This window comes from Hyaena hyaena, unplaced genomic scaffold (genome assembly GCF_003009895.1).
Source record: "Hyaena hyaena isolate Hyena2069 unplaced genomic scaffold, ASM300989v1 scaffold_144, whole genome shotgun sequence".
Lineage (NCBI taxonomy): Eukaryota > Metazoa > Chordata > Mammalia > Carnivora > Hyaenidae > Hyaena > Hyaena hyaena.
In genome coordinates, this window is record NW_024080776.1 from 1,681,913 (window position 1) to 1,698,357 (window position 16,445).

Genomic DNA, 16,445 nt, shown 5'->3' on the forward strand with positions numbered 1-16,445 from the left:
AGGCAAGCCTACTTGCAGTCATGCATTTGGGGCTTTAAATGAGACTCCAATCCAGGGATGAGGGTACTGGGTCTGGGTTTGGGGATCAGCTAGTGTTGGAATTTGGGGCTAAGGCAGGATATTAGTTGGGGGCTGAGAGGTGGGGGCTGAATTGAGAGACAAGAGTCAAGGTCGTAGTCTAGGATCTAATTCCAGAATTTGGAGCTGGGGTTGGGGTGAGGAACTGGAATGAGGTTTCAAGCCAGATGTGGGGTTGAGATCTGGCACTGGGACTGGGGTTGGATTTGGAAATGGGGCTGGGGGTGGGCTGAGATACGGGGTAGGGGCTGCAGCCAGAGCTAGGAATTCTAGATAGGGTTTGAAACTGCAGCTGGGGTGGGGTTAGGTTTAGGCTGGAATGAAAGTTAAGCTGGGCTCGGAGCCAGGGGATGGGTTAGGGTCCAGGCTCTGGGGCAGATAGACAACATTCCTCCAGCTACCCAGATCTGGGAATTGTGTTCGAGCCCTAACAGCAGTTGACAGAAGCCCCTCCCTTCCCAGGAATGCCTCAGCCCGGCAGAAGGAGCTTTGCCACGTCAGCCAATCAGCTCAAGCCCTGCCTTGGAAACACCTGTTGATCCCCTCCCCACACACCCCCGCAAGGCTTACCTGGACGCAGGTTAGGCAGGTGAAGCGCCTCCCCGGAAACGGAGCTGGAGCGCCCCACCTGCCGGGCCCAGCCTGCTCTGGTCGGATCCAGCACTTCCAGGTTTCTTGTGAGTGCCCCATGGTCCCCTGAGCCCCACCGCCCCCACTTTCTCCCACCGGCGCTTCCTGACAACCTCCACTCCACCCCCAGCCTGGCCCCACACCTGTGCCAGCACTTTCCAACTGACCCCGTGAAGTCACAGCCCTGAAGAATGCTGGGACTGACTCTACGTCCCCTCCCACGGCCCCTCCCCCACCTCCCTTCCTCCACCTCCCTTGGGGGCATCTGCACCTGCTCCTCCCACCTTGAGAGCTCGGCAGCCCCTGGAGTGAGGTTGTGAAGGACCAATAACCTCATCAGAGGTGTAACCCATGCACAGCCCCATTAATCATATTCCTGGACTGATCCAGGACCTGCATCCTATATATAAAGCAGGAGTCCTATCCTAAATGAAAGAGGAGAACATCGTGTTCTCTTATTCAAAAAGCACGCTTTGGGCATCTGTGCGGGGCCCAAGAATTCCCACTGGAATTATGAAGGGGCCATGTCAAATACTCGCTCCCATCCTTCAAGATGTTATTTTTATCATTTTTCAGATAAGGAGACTGAGGCTCTAAGAGGTGAAGTCATTCAGGGCTTCTCTGACCTTCCCCTAAGCCCCTCTTCTGTCTAACCCACACCCACCATTTATCACATATACACACCTGCTGTAAACTGGGGCTCCTTGAGGGCAGGGACCACAGCTGCTTTATTTCACCCAGTTTGAGTCATGCTGACTGTCCTCTAGAGGACATGCTAAATGAGTAACCACTGTCAGGTCCCTTGCCCAAGTCCCATGGGTGGTAAGGATGGCAGCTGGGGTTCAAGTACAGAGCCCTCCTTCTCCCTTTGCACCACTTTAGAGAAATTGTGGAGGAGGATGTCATGGGGGGGGGGGGGCAGGGAATGGGAAGAAGGAGAAGAGTGGGACACAGGAAGATGGGTGTGGGAGGAGGTGGTGAGGCAGGAGCCATGGAGATGGAAACAGCGTATAGACGGAGAGAGGTTTGCAGGTGGCCTCCCTGGGATTACGCTCTACAAGGAAGTAAGGAACATGAGCGGGGAGGAGGTCTGGGCTAAGATGGCGAGCTTGGGGTGGGACCTGTTGCATCAGAGGTGACTACGGAACATCCAGGTGACAGTTAGCCTAGGGGTCTGGAGCTCAGGAACGAGATCCAGGTTTGAGGGAGAAAGGGATTAGGGCACCAGCGGCTGTGGATGGGAAATCCGATGAGATGTTGGGGAAGGAGGGAGCTAGGGGTTAGATCCTGACCCACAGAGAAGTAGCCGGAGCCTGAGAGAGAAGGTTCAGGGTCAGGCTGCTGGTTCCAGAAGAGTTAAGTCATAAGCCCCCTCCCTCCCCACCACCCTCCCCCCAGGAGCCAGTGGTGACAGCTGAGGCCATGTGAGTCAGATCCTGAATGAGGCTTTATCTCTGCTCTTGGTCCCATCATCCACTGTGGCACCCACTCCTTCGCCAGCCGGGATGGGACAGGCAACCGAGAGAGCCGGAGAGGTCAGGGGCTGGGCCAGGGGCTTCCCTGGAGGGGTGGGGGATGTGCTACGTGGGAGAACTCCCTGGGGTCACTGGAGAGGCTTTCCCAAGTGTCAGTGTGGGAGGCTGGGGAGAGGCTGTCAGGGGACATTGGGGAGGACTCCCTGGGATCATCCCCAAGGCTCCCAGGAGAGACCATAAAGGGTGAGTGAGCTGGGTCACAAGTGTGATTCCCCCTGCAGGTGATGGTGGCCGTGCCCTGGACTGGGAGAGGAACAGGACTCTGGGCCTCCAGCTGCAGAGCTGGTGGGGGGGGCTCTAGGCCATGACCTGCACCCTCTAACCCCCGATACTGACTTCTGTCCTCTGCCCTGACCCCTGCTATGTCGGAAGGAGAGGCTCAAGCCCCGCCGGCCCGCGGGCTGCCCGCGGACATGCTGGCTGAGCAGGTAGAGCTGTGGTGGTCCCAGCAGCCACGGCGCTCGGCACTCTGCTTCGCCGTGGCCGTGGTGCTTGTGGCTGGCTGCGGGGCGGGGGGCGTGGCACTGCTGTCCTCCACCAGCAGCCGCTCGGGCGAGTGGCGGCTGGCGGCCGGCACCGTGCTCTGCCTGCTGGCTCTGCTGGTTCTGGTCAAGCAGCTGATGAGCTCTGCTGTGCAGGACATGAACTGCATTCGCCAGCCCCACCATGTGGCCCTGCTACGGAGCGGTGGAGGGGCCGATGCCCTGGTCGTGCTGCTCAGCGGCCTGGTGGTGCTGGCCACCGGCCTGACCCTGGCCGGGCTGGCCGCCGCCCCTTCCCCGGCCCGGCCGCTGGCCGCCATGCTGTCTGTGGGCATCGGCCTGGCTGCCTCGGGTTCACTTTTGCTGCTGGGCTTGCTGCTGTATCAGGTGGGCGTGAGCAGGCACTGTCCCCCTCTCCGTGCGGACGCCCCCTCCGCCCACGGTGACCGCAGCGGCAATGGCAGCATCTTCAGCATCTCGGGACAGTTTTCTGCAGGCCAGCGTCATGAGACCACATCCAGCATTGCCAGCCTCATCTGACCAAGCCCGGTTCCCCTTTCCACGACCTGCCTCAGCATCCACAGAGCCGTGCCAGGCTGTGTGCCTGTATGAGTGTGTGCTTGCACGCACCTGTGAGTGTGTACGTGTCCCCAGGACTGTCCAGCCCTCTGTGGGACTGTGAGACATGAGTACCCACACATCCATGTCACGGGAAGGCGGGACTGGAGGTTTGTGACCATGGAACTGTCAGAGTCTACCCATCTCTATCGGGGGTGCCTGAATTTTCATGGCCCCTGTTCCCAACCCCCCTCAAATCCAACCCTGCCTTGGAACACCGATCAGAGATTCCCTGGGAGGGACTGTGCCTCCCCCAGAGACCATACCGGTGACTCTTCACTGAGGAGGGTAACCGGTGACAAAGTGCAAAGAACACGGACTCCACAGTGTGACAGGACTGGACTGGAATCCCCCACCGGCAGGGGGCCTTGAGCAAGGGACTTAACCCCTCTGAGCCTCAGTTTCTGGAGAGTCATGGTCATGGTAATCGATCGTGAGGACCCCATGACATCGTGTGTGGAAGGACTGGGCATGTGGCAGGTGTGCAATAAAACGGGTGGCTGCTGTCGTTGTTATTGTCTGTACCTCACCCTACCTTCCCACTCGGCTCTCCCCTCCCCAACAACTACCGCTTCTACGGTGAACACTGTGCCTGCCTCAAGCTGACAAAAGGTACCCTGGCGTGTCCCCTATGAGGCCTGCGGTTTTTCCTCATAGGTATGAGGAAGCTGGAGTGGGGAGAGGGTGAGGGAAGGGGGGTAGGGAGGACCGTCGCCTGAGTCCTTCCCATTTGCTCCTCTGCTGGTTCAAGATGAAGTCTTAAGTATTGGTGTTTTATCAGCTGGTTTCTCTGGAGGCTGCCTCCCCTGACCCCACCTCTGGAACCAAATCGTCCTGGCCTGTGTAGTAGCTGTACCTGCTGGCCTTCCTCTGGGCAACCCCTGCCCCCACCCAGGGCATGCGAAGGTTGTTTGAAAGCCCCTGGGCTTTAAGAGTCACTCCCAGCTTGGGGTCAGCCCTAGAAGGGATCTCCCTTCTACGGTGCAGAACCACCTGTGTGGTGCCGATCACCTTCCACGAGAGAGCACGGGGACAGGAGCGACGGTTAGTTTCATCACTCCCTGCTTCTCGAGGTCAGATGCCATGCAGCCTCCCAGGGCACCCTGACGGGCTGGGAAACAGACAGGCCTCCAGGGGGCCCTAAGTGTGGAGACACAGGTGCTCCAATGGGAGGAAATTGCTTTCAGGAAGCCAAGATCTAGGGGGCCTCCTGGAGAAAATCCCAAGCAGATGGATGAGGGAAGGGTGTTGCCAGCCGAGGAGGGAGCGTGGTGAGTGGGAAGAGGGCATGTCCAGGAGGACAGTGGAGCCTCTCCCCAAGAACCGTGACATCTCAGACCCCACATATTCAACATCGGGTCCCCCTCCTCATCCAGCTCCAGCCGCCCTTCACCCAGCACCCAGGTTAGAAAGCTCAGCGTGGTCCCAGACAGCACCCCCGCTCCCTCCTTATCCTGTGTCCGTGCACATCACCTGCAGACGTCCCCACAGATGTGTGTGCGGTGCTCCGCTCTCCACACTCACTCCCAGCGCCCTCTCCATCTCTGCCTCATTGTGCAGCCTCCCCCCTGGGCACACTACTTTTGCTCTTTTTTTTTTTTTTAATGTTTGTTTATTTCTGAGAGAAAGTATGAGCAGGGAGGGGCAGAGAGAGAGGGAGACAGAGGATCCAAAGTGGGTTCTGTGCTGACAGCTGAGAGCCCGATGCAGGGCCCGAACTCATGAACCAGTCTGCAATCCTTTCTCTGTGTGCCTGTCTCCTTAATCAGGTGGTTAGCTCCTCCTGGCAGGATTTGGGTCTTGCTCATCTGCATATCCCTTGTTCCCAAGATGGGCCTGACACATAGCAGGTGCTTTGCCACATGGATGAAGGACTCAGCGTGGTCGGAAGGAAATGTGCATCCAAGGATCAGGGAATGACCCACCTAGAATGGGGATGGGTAGGGAACTTAGGCCCCTGTCCACTGTTGGCCCTGAATCTTTCTGCCCCACCCCCCAAACTCTCACGCTTCCAGGGTTCCCAAGAAGGATCTATCATTATCACCAACTACAGGGTTGCCAGAGAACCCCACACGGCCTCTCCACCCCATAATGTGGGCTGAAATTCTGTTTCTTTTCAACTGAGACAGGGTTACTCTTTCACCATATTTATTTGAAAAAAAAAACAACAAAAAAAAAAACTAAAGGAAGGGGCACCTGGCTGGCTTAGTGGTGGAGCATGCAACTCTTGATCTCAGGGTTGTGAGTTTGAGCCCCATGATGGACATAGAGGTTACTTTAAAAAAAAAAAAAACCCTAAAGAAAATCCTAAACACACACACACACACACACACACACACACACACACACACACACACACAAAACAAAACACCTAAAGGAAAAACAGAAACACAGATGCCTAGAGAAGGGGGTGGGGGACGGGTTACATCACACAAACGTCTAGATCAGCAGCTACTGCTGGCAAGGCCTTTGTTAAGCTCTCCTGGGAGGAATGCCAGATGAAGAATACGGCCCATGGCTCCAGAGGGCTGTTCCAAAGGGCAATGGAAGTGAGCACGTTATACACACCCAGTATAACATGGGTCTGGGTGAGAGCTAGGTCCAGGCACAGGCAGGGCAGAAATGGCTACTACTTCCGCAATCTCTAAAGCGACTTCCCACAGCCACCAACCTCCAGCTTCTTTGCTCAAAGCTTCTCACTAAATCCTATCTTAGTCCACATTGCAACCAGCCATCTGCTGGCCCCTTCGGCCCCTTCGGCCCCTTCGCGCTCTTTTGCTCTCTCCCTAAAGCTGTCCCCTCCTGTCTTCATCTCCCTCTGGTTAAAATCCCATCACCCAGCATTTCACCCACTCCTTCACAGAGTCCTCAACTCCTTAGTCCTCCTGCCCGCCTACCTCCCGTCCTTTGGAGTTCATCCATCTGCTTTCGCCACACCTACCACCTCACAGTGAGCAGGTATTAGAGAAATCCACACGGCCAGGCCACCTGGTGTCACCATGAATTCCTCATCACCCATCTCCACTGGTCTGCAATTCTGCTCATCAGTTACGCTGCATCTGCCTGGTTAGCTCCTGCTTCCACAGGGGCCCCCCAGTTCTCTCCACCCCCCTCACACCTCAGCATCACCCCCAGCAACACCACCCCCTGCAGATGGCGTGGCCACCCCCATCATGAGAAAATGAGGGTCATGGGATAGGAAGCCTTCACCTTGCTCCCCCCAAACCGCTCCTCCTTTACTCCAATCTGTGGAATGACCTCGTCAGCCCAGCTGAGGAATTTGGACTTTGTCCTCAGGACAATGAGAAACATGGAAAGCTTTTAATTAGGGAAGTACTCTGGCCAGAATAGGATTTGGGACTGGCTGGCTGCAGCGTAGAGCCAGGAATTGGCCTTAGGAGAAAAAGAATCAGAAGAAATGTCCAATCAGCCCCACAAGTGCCATTTCTGCTGGCCCCTGGGGGATGAGAAGCAGCTGGCCAAGCTAGAGAGGTTAACGAAGAGTGCCAGGAAGAAGAAAGGGCAGAAGGAGGGTCCAGAGACCGAGAACTTGGCTCCTGCAAGGAAACACACAGGGTTTATGTGATGAGAACTGGAGCGTTCAGTGACAAGAGGCAAGGGGTACAGCCAGGGAGGAGCCCCAGGCCAGTCCCTGGCTTCAGAGGCTCTGTACCAGGTGGCACCATTTAAGGTCAAGAGGAAGCCAGTGAAGGATTTGAAGCAGAGGTAGTAGCGTGGTCAGAATTGTGTTTTAGGACAGTCGTTCCCCCTGCAGCACAGAGAATTAACTGGAAAGGGTAAAAACAGAGGCAGGGGAATTGGTTGGCTGAAGAATGCTATCTGCAGATGCAAGATGAAGGGGGCCAAGGGGGTGGCTGTTGGGACAGGTGAAACACCACAGATCAGTGGATGTTCAGAGGGTGGGACCAACATGTCTTTGCGATTGAGGAGCTTTTTAAGATGGGAGAGATGTGATGGGTTGACAGATAGAAAGACAGATTTAAGACACAAGGCAAAGAAGCTGTTCTTAAAGTTCATGAATGGAGGGGCAGGGTGGGTGGCTCCAGGGCACAAGATGGCGGCATTGGGTTTATGGTGCCACTTTGATAGGAGAGAAGGAAGAATGGACACAGGTAAGTTTGCAGGGTCTGTAACAGGAAGTTGAGGGAGGCCCTGACCAACAACTGTTCTCTCTGTGATGCAGAAGCCGTTCTAAAGAGCTGCTATGGAGAATGAGAGAGAGGAAGTGGAGGGGTTTTGGCCTACATAGAGGTCCCCATTGGGCAGCAGGGGAGGTAGAGAGAGGCATTTGCCACATGTTCCTCTTGGCCTCAACAGTCACATTCCAGATTCTCAGTTGTGTCACCTGGAGCCCTGGATGCTGGAGAGCATGTTCCAGAAACTTCTGTTCCAATCTGAGTGGTCTTTATGTCATATCCAGTCATATCCCACATGAGACCTCAGGCCTTCTGGGGACACTCAGGTTTCTGGAGGAGAGGAGCTTCCTCTGGACCTCGAGGGACCAAAACATGCCCCGTCATGACCAGTTTCTGCACGCTGACAGGGGCTGCCTTTTTGACTGTTCCTCAGGACCTGTGAGGATCCCAGGACAGAGCCACGGAAGTCAGCCCCAGCGACCGGGAGAGCCCCACCAAGGATAAAACATACCACTTCCACCCTCACAGCCTGCCCTCCCAAACCTGGCGCTTGCGCCCTGAAACCTCAGCTCCCATTCACTTGGGGGAGGGGGGTGCCAGCCCAGGCAGGCTGGGAGCAATTCCAACCACAAAATTTTCCCTCTCTGGATCTGTTTCATCGTTACTTTGGGGTGAGACCATGGTGTTGTTGCGGAGTGAAGCAGGCAACTTGCAGTTAACTTGTTTGAGCCTCAGCTTCTCAATCTATAAAATGGATGCCTGCCCAGCAGGGCTGTTGTAAGGAAGGGCTAGTTATCAGTGCTGTTATTGCTGATTTTGTTCTTGCTGCGATTATATTCTACAGTATCAGGGATTCTAATTCAAGTCCTTTGCTGTCCCCGCCAGACCTTCTGACCTGAGTCCTGGGAAACAGACACATTCAAATCCCCTGCCCAGAGTGAGTGAGGAGGAAGGAGGTTTGGCAAGCTCGAAGACAGTCCCCTGCTGTAGGGAGCTAACCCGGAGGGTACCCATAGGGTTATGGCTAATACTTGCTGGGTTCGACTTTACATGCTAACATTTAATCCTTCTAACAACCCTGTGATGTAACCACTATTATCATCCCCATTTTATGAGAAGAAATTGGAGCACTGAGATGGTAAGCAACGTGTCCAAAGTCACACAGCAAGTTAATGAGAGCCAGGGCTTGAATCCAAGTAGTCTGTGCTCTCAACTCACTTTGCTGCTCTGCTGAGCTTCTTAAACTTCATGCCTGTGGCTTGTGTGAGCCCATCATTGGCCTCCATACAAGGAAAAGGGACGTGGCCTTGCTCCGGGGGCAGTGGGACAAGGGAGTTGGGAAGCTGGATTGTCCTCTGCAGTCAGGTCAATCTGGGTCGAGGCTCCCAGGACAGAGAAGGTGCTGGCTGAGGGGGCAGGACAGGGTGCAGGGCTAGGGGCAGAGGCAGGCAGGGGCCGGAGCCTGAAGCCAGAGGAGGGAGGTCCAGAGAGAAGTCTGGCTGGGCACCAGGTCTCCCACGAAGTCTAGCATCCCTGGGCTTTGAACCCGTGGGCCCAAATCATGCTCCCTCTTTGTGACTGGGCCCAAGCACTCGGAACACAGTGTAAATCACTCCTCAGAGGAATCCAGTAAGGCCTCTTAGGACAAGGTCCAAGGTCCTGCTCAGGGGGCCTGCTCACCCAGGCCTGATGCCAACAGCAGGTTCCTGGAGGAAGCGCTCCCTGCTGCCACTGGCTGGGTGCTGGGCTCAGGGAAAGCAAGCCCTTACCTTCCCTGGATCCCTCAGAGGCTCTGACTCAGGTCCCAAAGAATATATGACAATGGGGACAGCAGATGCTGCCTTCTGCCTTCTGGCCCAGAACTGCAGGCAGGACACCCCCCACTACCACCACCAGGTCGGCATGGAGGGAGCATAAGGGCAGGGAACAGGCCCAGCTGCAGCAGCTCCTCCCTTCTTTAGGACATGCCCTCCGCCCTTTAGTTATGCTACTCAAGGTCCTCACGGTCTTGGGCTGGGGCCACCTGTACTGCTGTCCCAGACCCAGGAACTTGCCAGACCTGCAAGAGTCAGACATGGGGGTGGGGACATGTGCACTAGGCTCTCCTGCCATGTCCTCCTCTGCTGACTAGCCCTTAGATGTCACTGTTTCCCTGTTTAGTCCTCAGTACCTCCTCAACTCTGCCCAGACCCCGATCTTCACTCCTGGCTCTCGGTGACCCCACTGCCAACGACGAGTCCCAAACACACACACGCAGACCAGAGTCCTCCCAGCTGCACCCAGCTGTCCCCAGGCATCTCCCTCTGGAAACTGCACATCAGGCATTGACCCCTAGTTCCCGCAAAGCTGGCCCCTCCTCAGGGTGTCCAGTCCCCCATCCAGAAACCAGGGACACCCCGTTGCTCCCTTTCTACTTCCCACAGCCACCAAGCGTGCCAACCCTGTGTCCCTTGTGTCTCTGAAATCTCTGTTCCTTGCCACAGCTTAGGCCGGTCTTATCACCTCTCTCTGGGTCTCTCCCCTCCAGCCCATTGGCACAGCATCCAGAATGACTTTTCTATCGTGATTACATCACTCCTCTGCTCAAAACATCCACAGATGAGCCTCAGATGCTCTCATGTTGAAGAGCAAACTATCTTGGCATGATAGCTTGGCCCTAGCTGATCTGGTCCACCCTTCAACCTCATCATTGCCGAGGGCACCCCTTCACCCTCCACTTGCAGCCCGCCTTGACCTCCTGCCTTTTTCTCAAGCCTCTCCCTGTATCAGTCCTGCCCTCACCCTCCTTCTCTGCTGGCTCTTTCCTCAAAGGTTAGCATTGCATTCAGTGGGCATGTGTGGGGTGGCCACCAGTTTCCTGATAACTTCCCCTTGTCTAGGAATGACCTAAAACCAACAGGCAGCCTCTCCAAAGCACATTTGCACTATAGGAGCCTGCCACTGGTCACAGTGGGTTGGACTGGTGGTGGATACTTGACCCAAACTGGGTCAATGAGACTCTGTCACCGGAGTACTTGAAACTTGCCATTGAGAACTCGGGAGTCCCACGCATGGAGCGTCATTAACGCCCACAAGTGACACAGCACAAGAGGTACCATTCCTGTCCTCAGGCCGCTAGAGCCACCTGTTCCCTGTGTTACTGAGTCAGCTGTCCCTTCAATATTCTTCCCATTGCTTGCAACTGAAAAGGAGCTTAATTTTGTCCCTCCTTAAAACTGCCTCCCTTGCTCGGATTATTTGTTTTTTTGGTGTTGAGTTGTAGAAGTTCTTTATATATTTTGGATACTAACCCTTTATCAGATATGTCATTTGCAAATCTCTTCTTCCACTCAGGTGTCTTTAAGTTTTGCAGAAGACATGAACAGACATTCCACCAAAGAAGATATCCAGATGGCCAACAGGCACATGAAAAGATGCTCAATGCCACTCATCATCAGGGAAATACAAATCAAAACCACAATGAGATAGCACCTCACACCTATCAGAATGGCTAAAATAAAAAACACAGGGGCAGATGGGTGGCTCAGTCCGACTTCAGTTCAGGTCATGATCTCACAGTTCCTGAGTTTGAGCCCCACGTCGGGCTTGCTGCTGTCAGCACAGAGCCTGCTTCAGATCCTCTGCCTCTCTCTCTCTCTCAAAATAAATTTTAAAAATTAAAAAACAAAATTAAATAAAATCAGGGCACCTGGGTGACTCAGTCAGTTAAGCGTCTGACTTTGGCTCAGGTCATGATCTCGCAGTCCATGAGTTCTGTGCTGATAGCTCAGAGCCTGAAGCCTGCTTTGGATTCTGGGTCTCCCTCTCTCTTTAGCCCTCCCCTGTTCATGCTCACTCTCTCTCTCAAATAATGAATAAACATAAAATAAAATAAAATAAAATAAAATAAAATAAAATAAAATAAAATAAAACAAAATAATAAAGTAAAATAAAATAAAATAACAAAAAATGCAAGAAACAAGCATTGGCAAGGATATGGAGAAAAAGGAACCCTTGTGCACTGCTGGTGGGGATGCGATACGGTGCAGCTGCTATGGAAGACACTATGGAGGTTCCTCAAGAAGTTAAAAATAGAATTACTCTATGATCCAGTAATTCCACTCCTGGGTATTTACCCAAAGATTTGAAAGGAGATATGCACCGCTATTTTTACTGCAGCATGATTTACAATAGCCAAATTATGGAAGCAGCTCAAGTGTCCATCAATAAATGAATGGATAAGAAGAAGATGGTATCTATACACAATGAAATATTACTCAGCCATCAAAAAGAAATCTTGCCGTTTGCAATGACATGGATGGAGCTAAAGAGTACAATGCTAAGTGACATAAGTCAGTCACAGAAAGACAAACAGCCTATGCTTTCACTCACATGTGGAATTTAAGAAAAAAAATGAACAAAGGGGGAAAAAGGGAAACCCAGAAACAAACTTTTAACTACCGAGAACAAACAGATGGTTACCAGAGGGGAGGTGGGTGGGCAGTGGGTGAAGTAGGGGATGGGGATTAAGAGTACAACTATTTGATGAGCACTGACTAATGTATGGAATTGCTCAATCACACACACACACACACACACACAAAACAAAGCAACCTCCCTTGCCCCAACCTCCCCAACAGCAAGGATGACCCTGCCCTCTTCCTCTTCATTGGTTCTTGACAAAGTTTTCCAAGTTCACCTCACTCCCTCACCTTTCATCTACTCACTCCTCAGCCTGCAATAATTAAATTTGCTAAATATTTATTTAGCATCTGCCATGCGCAAGAATGACAACACAGAATAAGGCACGGCCTGTGGCTTCAGAGGGTTCACAGTCTACCTGTGGGGACAGGCACAGTAAGGGGTATGTGCAATTTGCAGTACAGATTAAAATAAACAGTGGCAAAAAATAAAAATAATAAATAAATAAACAAAATAATAAAATAAAATAAAATAAAACCATGGGAAGGGAATAGTAGAGAAACTCACGGGGTGTTATGAGACAGAGGGGCTCACAAAAGGCGTCCTGAAGGATGTCCCCGGGGGACATCTGAACAATTCTTCCAGCTATGAGTGACAAGGAACACTTTTATGCACAGGTTCCAATTCAGGAAAAATAAAAATCAGTGACTCCTTTTTACTTTTGTTTAAAATGAAAATAGATTTATTAATGCCCATGAAAAATGTAACATACTATAAACATTTAGGTCACTCACTTTATTGGTAGGGAAAATTTTCAACAAGAAAGTTGGCACTCCTGCTAAAATATTATCATCGGGCTCATATGAAATGTTGGCAGGTAGGAGGGCTATAGGGAGTCTAAGGACCAGGGATTTCCATCACAGTCATAGAGGATTTGCAAGAACAGAAGGGCAGTATAGGCTGGGGAGAGAATGTGAACAAAAAGTGCATGGAGAAACCCCACGTAGGAGAGAAGGAAAAACAAATAATTACTTTAGTAGGGAGTGATGTTGGGAAAGGCAAGAAAGGGAACCAAGAGGCTGACAGAGGCCTTATTTCCCTAGTCTGGCCCTTGGTAGTTGTCCTGAGAACAGCAGGGAGTCATTGAGGGTTGTTGAGCAGAGAAAGTTTATCAGGGAAGGGAAGATTGCTCTATCACTGGTTGGCCCTTAAGCCCTAGATACCTCTGTCCCTGAGGCTCATGGACCCTTTGTAGTATCAACTATCCTTAAGCTGTCAGGTATGAGTGGGGGGTATCCAAAGATTGGGGCTCAGAAGGAAAAGTGGTCCCTGCTACCCTCTGTCCCCAGCCCGCCAGCCCCAGGTTGAATGTAATTGTCCTCAATGAAGCCATCGTCATCTTCTTCACCCACCTCCGGGCAGACACCCTTCCCTGTCCCGGGCAGCGGGCGGTGCTGGTAGCTGGTACGGTATTTGCGGCAGAGGTGGCACTTAGCAGCAAGTGCAATGAGGAGAGAGAGGACCACAGCCCCCAGCACAACGCCTACCAGCACAGGCCATGCCCGGGCCCCAGTGCCCGGTCCAGGGGAGATGGCTGATGCTGTGAGGAGCTCTGAGGGCCCCACAGTGGCTGCAGAGAAAGGGACAGCATTATGGATGAGGCCCCAGATGGGTTCCCTGGGGAAACCGAAAGGTGTGGGGACAGGGTCCTTCCCCCAACCCCCTCCTCGGCCTCCTTCCCGTTCACTCACTTTGGTTTGCCTCACTCATGAAGGGGCCTGAAGACACCGTGAGCCTCAGCTTCTTCCAGAAGAGCTTTAGCTCCAAGGAGACCCCCCAGATGCCAGGCAGCCCTGGAGCACAGAGTCCTAGAACATACACACACGTGTGGGTGTCGGGGAGGCCACAGGTGCACATTCCAGGGCAGACTCACAGCCGTGTTAGGGCGCTGCACCAACTCTGGGCACTGGACAATTAACCGTAACCAACTGGGCACAAAAGAGAAATTAGCTGACTACCTGGGAATTGGCTATGTGTGTCAGGGAACACTGCAGGGTCCAGCTGTGAACGCAGCTGAAAAAAAATTATTCAGTGCTGGAACTTCCTAAGCATGTATGATTCAGGCACCAGGCTATGTGCTCATGGAACACCGTAAGGTGGGTATAAACATTACCCTCTCTGTAGATGAGGAGTCTGAGCCCCAGAAGGGTGAACTAACTCAGCCAAAAGTCCCAGGACTTGAACCCAGGTCTCTGATACTGGGGCCCAGAGCCCAATCTGCTACACTGCCTGAGTGGCCGAGGATGGGAAGTTGGGGCAGAGGCAGTTCTGGCTCCCAGGGGCCAGATGACAGCAATTGCTGAGAGCTAATGAACCAAAGTAGAGACCACATGTGGAGGACAGTGCCAGTTCCTACCCAGCCAGGGGGCCCCTCTCCTCCTCAGTCAGGAGTCCCTGCTACCCCACCTTGATGCTCCGCTCTTCAGACACATCCCTTGTCCATTCACCTCTGTCTGTCCCCAGAGGGGGGCAGCATTCAGGGAGTAGCCAAATATAGATCATCTGGATCAGGAAATTATCAAGATAAGAACCACTAAGGCTACAGAGGAGACCTGAATTAAGGGAGTATCTGGAGGAAGACCATCTAGGCATGGGAATACCTATAGGAGGAGCTGCTGAATCAGAGGAATGTCTGGAGGAGCAACACCTGAATCCGAGGAGTATCTAGAGGAAGAGTACTTAGTTTGGGGAAGTACCTGTCAGAGGACCAGCTAGGGCTGGAGATTATTGCAGGTGGAGCACCTGAATCAGAGGAGTACCTGGGGAGGAGTATCCACACTAGGAAAGTACCTAGGAGAGAAGCATCTGGTTTAGAGGAGTACCTGCCATGTAGTCTTTAATACTGATATCTTAATGATGCCTTCTCTCCTCACATCCCACCTGTCACCAAGCCCCATCAGTTCTTCCTGGAACTATGTATCTCTGGAATGACTCTGTCCTTCCTCTGCACCCCACTGCCACTGCCCTAGTCCAAGCCACCTTCATCTTGTCATCTTGACTTGTATGACGGCCTCCTAACCATCTTTCCCCACCTCTAGTCCACTCCCCAGAGTGATGGACCTAAAGCCAAATCTGACCCCATCACTCTCCCACTTAAAAATCCTTCCAGAGCTCCCCAGGCCTTCAGGACTGTACATAGATTCTTCCGCATGTTCCTCAAGGCTCCACAATCCATCACATGGCCCTCTGGCCAACCTTGTCTTCTCCACAGTTCCCTCCCCCATGCTGCATACACACCCACCTCCCACCTCACCCACTCTCTTGTTTCCCAGCCACCCCCTTCTCAGTATTTTGAGTTCCCCATCCCTCAAGGACAAATCAAACCACGCCTGCCTGTGAGGTTGTCCCCTGACCCCCCGGATGACCCCTTCACTGGCCTACCCAGTCAGTACCTATCAGAATTGGCAGTTACTAGATGGGCAGCTGCCTGGGGGCAAGGACCAGGCTGATTAAAGTGTGCCCTGGCGCTGGCAGAGAGCTTGGTGCCCAGCTGTTCGGTCTGGGAAAGAGATGAGTATGGGGGAGCTGGAGAGTGAAGGGGGTTATTAGAAAGGAGAGCTAGGGACTCCTGGGTAACTCAGTTAGTTAAACATCCAACTCTTGATTTTGGCTCAGGTCATAATCTTTTATCGGGCTCTGGGCTGACAGTGCAGAGCCTGCTTGAGATTCTCTCTCTCTCTGCCTCTCTCTGCTCCTCCCCCCACCCTCAAAATAAATAAATAAATAAATAAATAAACATTTTTTTTTAAAGGAGGGCTAAAATCACTCATTCACTCATTAGATGTCTACTTTGGGCCCCACACTAGGCACTGGATCCACAGAAAATAAGATTTTGTTAAATGGAAATGAATTGTATTCAATTTGAGGTCTGTACGATTTTCTTCCCAAGAATCCTGTGAATTCTTCCCAAGGACACACACCCCCACATCTCTTCCACCAACAAACACACACCCTCTGATCTCACAGATATACACACCCCAGCCTGATTTTGTGGTTCCTTTTCTGCTCCCAGGAGCCCTCAGGGATCTGTGGGATCCCCCTCCCCGGCCCCCCAATGTCTTCCCCTTCTGCTCCCCACCTGTAGGAACTGTGCACAGTCCTTGGATGAAGCTTCCGGCTGGGGCGGGCAGAACCTGAGCAGGTGGGTGGGCCAAAGCCACCGACTGACTCACCTGGCGATGCGGCAGGCAGGCGGGGCCAAATCCGCAGGTAAGGGCCGGGCCGCAGGCAACGCCTCCAATCAGGAGGACTAATTACGCTTCTTCCCCCAAGCTTTTGCCTTGAACCCTCTGGCGCACGCCCCGCCCCCACCCCCAGTGCCGGGTGCAGAATGTGGGGGGAGGGGAGGGGGTGTTGGTGCAGTCTGGGATCCAGAGAGGGGTCCTGCGGGCCCTAGAACCGGCTGGCAGACACCTCAGCAGGCAGCTGCTCAGGCCGGCGGCCCTGACAAGCTAGTGAATTTCCCGTGACAGGTACAAAGTCCT

At 53.1% G+C, this 16,445-nt stretch overlaps 2 protein-coding genes across 4 annotated transcripts; one reads left to right on the forward strand and one right to left on the reverse strand.

Annotated features, from left to right (window-relative positions):
- The first annotated feature begins 654 nt into the window (after nucleotides 1–654).
- On the forward strand, nucleotides 655–3,851 carry TMEM125 (transmembrane protein 125). Its single transcript, XM_039238673.1, has 3 exons — nucleotides 655–755; nucleotides 2,107–2,243; nucleotides 2,465–3,851. The coding sequence occupies exon 3, from the start codon at nucleotides 2,606–2,608 to the stop codon at nucleotides 3,263–3,265; it is 660 nt and encodes a 219-aa protein (XP_039094604.1). The 5' UTR covers nucleotides 655–755; nucleotides 2,107–2,243; nucleotides 2,465–2,605; the 3' UTR covers nucleotides 3,266–3,851.
- An 8,807-nt stretch (nucleotides 3,852–12,658) lies between these two features.
- On the reverse strand, nucleotides 12,659–16,196 carry CUNH1orf210 (chromosome unknown C1orf210 homolog). 3 transcript variants are annotated; one of them, XM_039238686.1, is made up of 4 exons: nucleotides 16,134–16,196; nucleotides 14,658–14,751; nucleotides 13,653–13,769; nucleotides 12,659–13,531 (listed from the first exon to the last, which is right to left on the reverse strand). In XM_039238686.1, exons 3-4 carry the CDS (start codon nucleotides 13,669–13,671, stop codon nucleotides 13,212–13,214), a joined length of 339 nt encoding a protein of 112 aa, XP_039094617.1. In that variant the 5' UTR covers nucleotides 13,672–13,769; nucleotides 14,658–14,751; nucleotides 16,134–16,196; the 3' UTR covers nucleotides 12,659–13,211. The 3 variants fall into 3 exon arrangements, with proteins under 3 accessions (XP_039094617.1, XP_039094616.1, XP_039094618.1); XM_039238685.1 differs by lacking the exon at nucleotides 16,134–16,196 and adding an exon at nucleotides 16,040–16,088; XM_039238687.1 differs by lacking the exons at nucleotides 14,658–14,751; nucleotides 16,134–16,196 and adding an exon at nucleotides 16,040–16,082.
- Nucleotides 16,197–16,445: the final 249 nt, after the last annotated feature.

Bases quoted from the DNA above. Each gene is read 5' to 3' on its own strand.
- TMEM125 (XM_039238673.1), top strand. From the start codon at position 2,606: ATGTCGGAAGGAGAGGCTCAAGCCCCGCCGGCCCGCGGGCTGCCCGCG.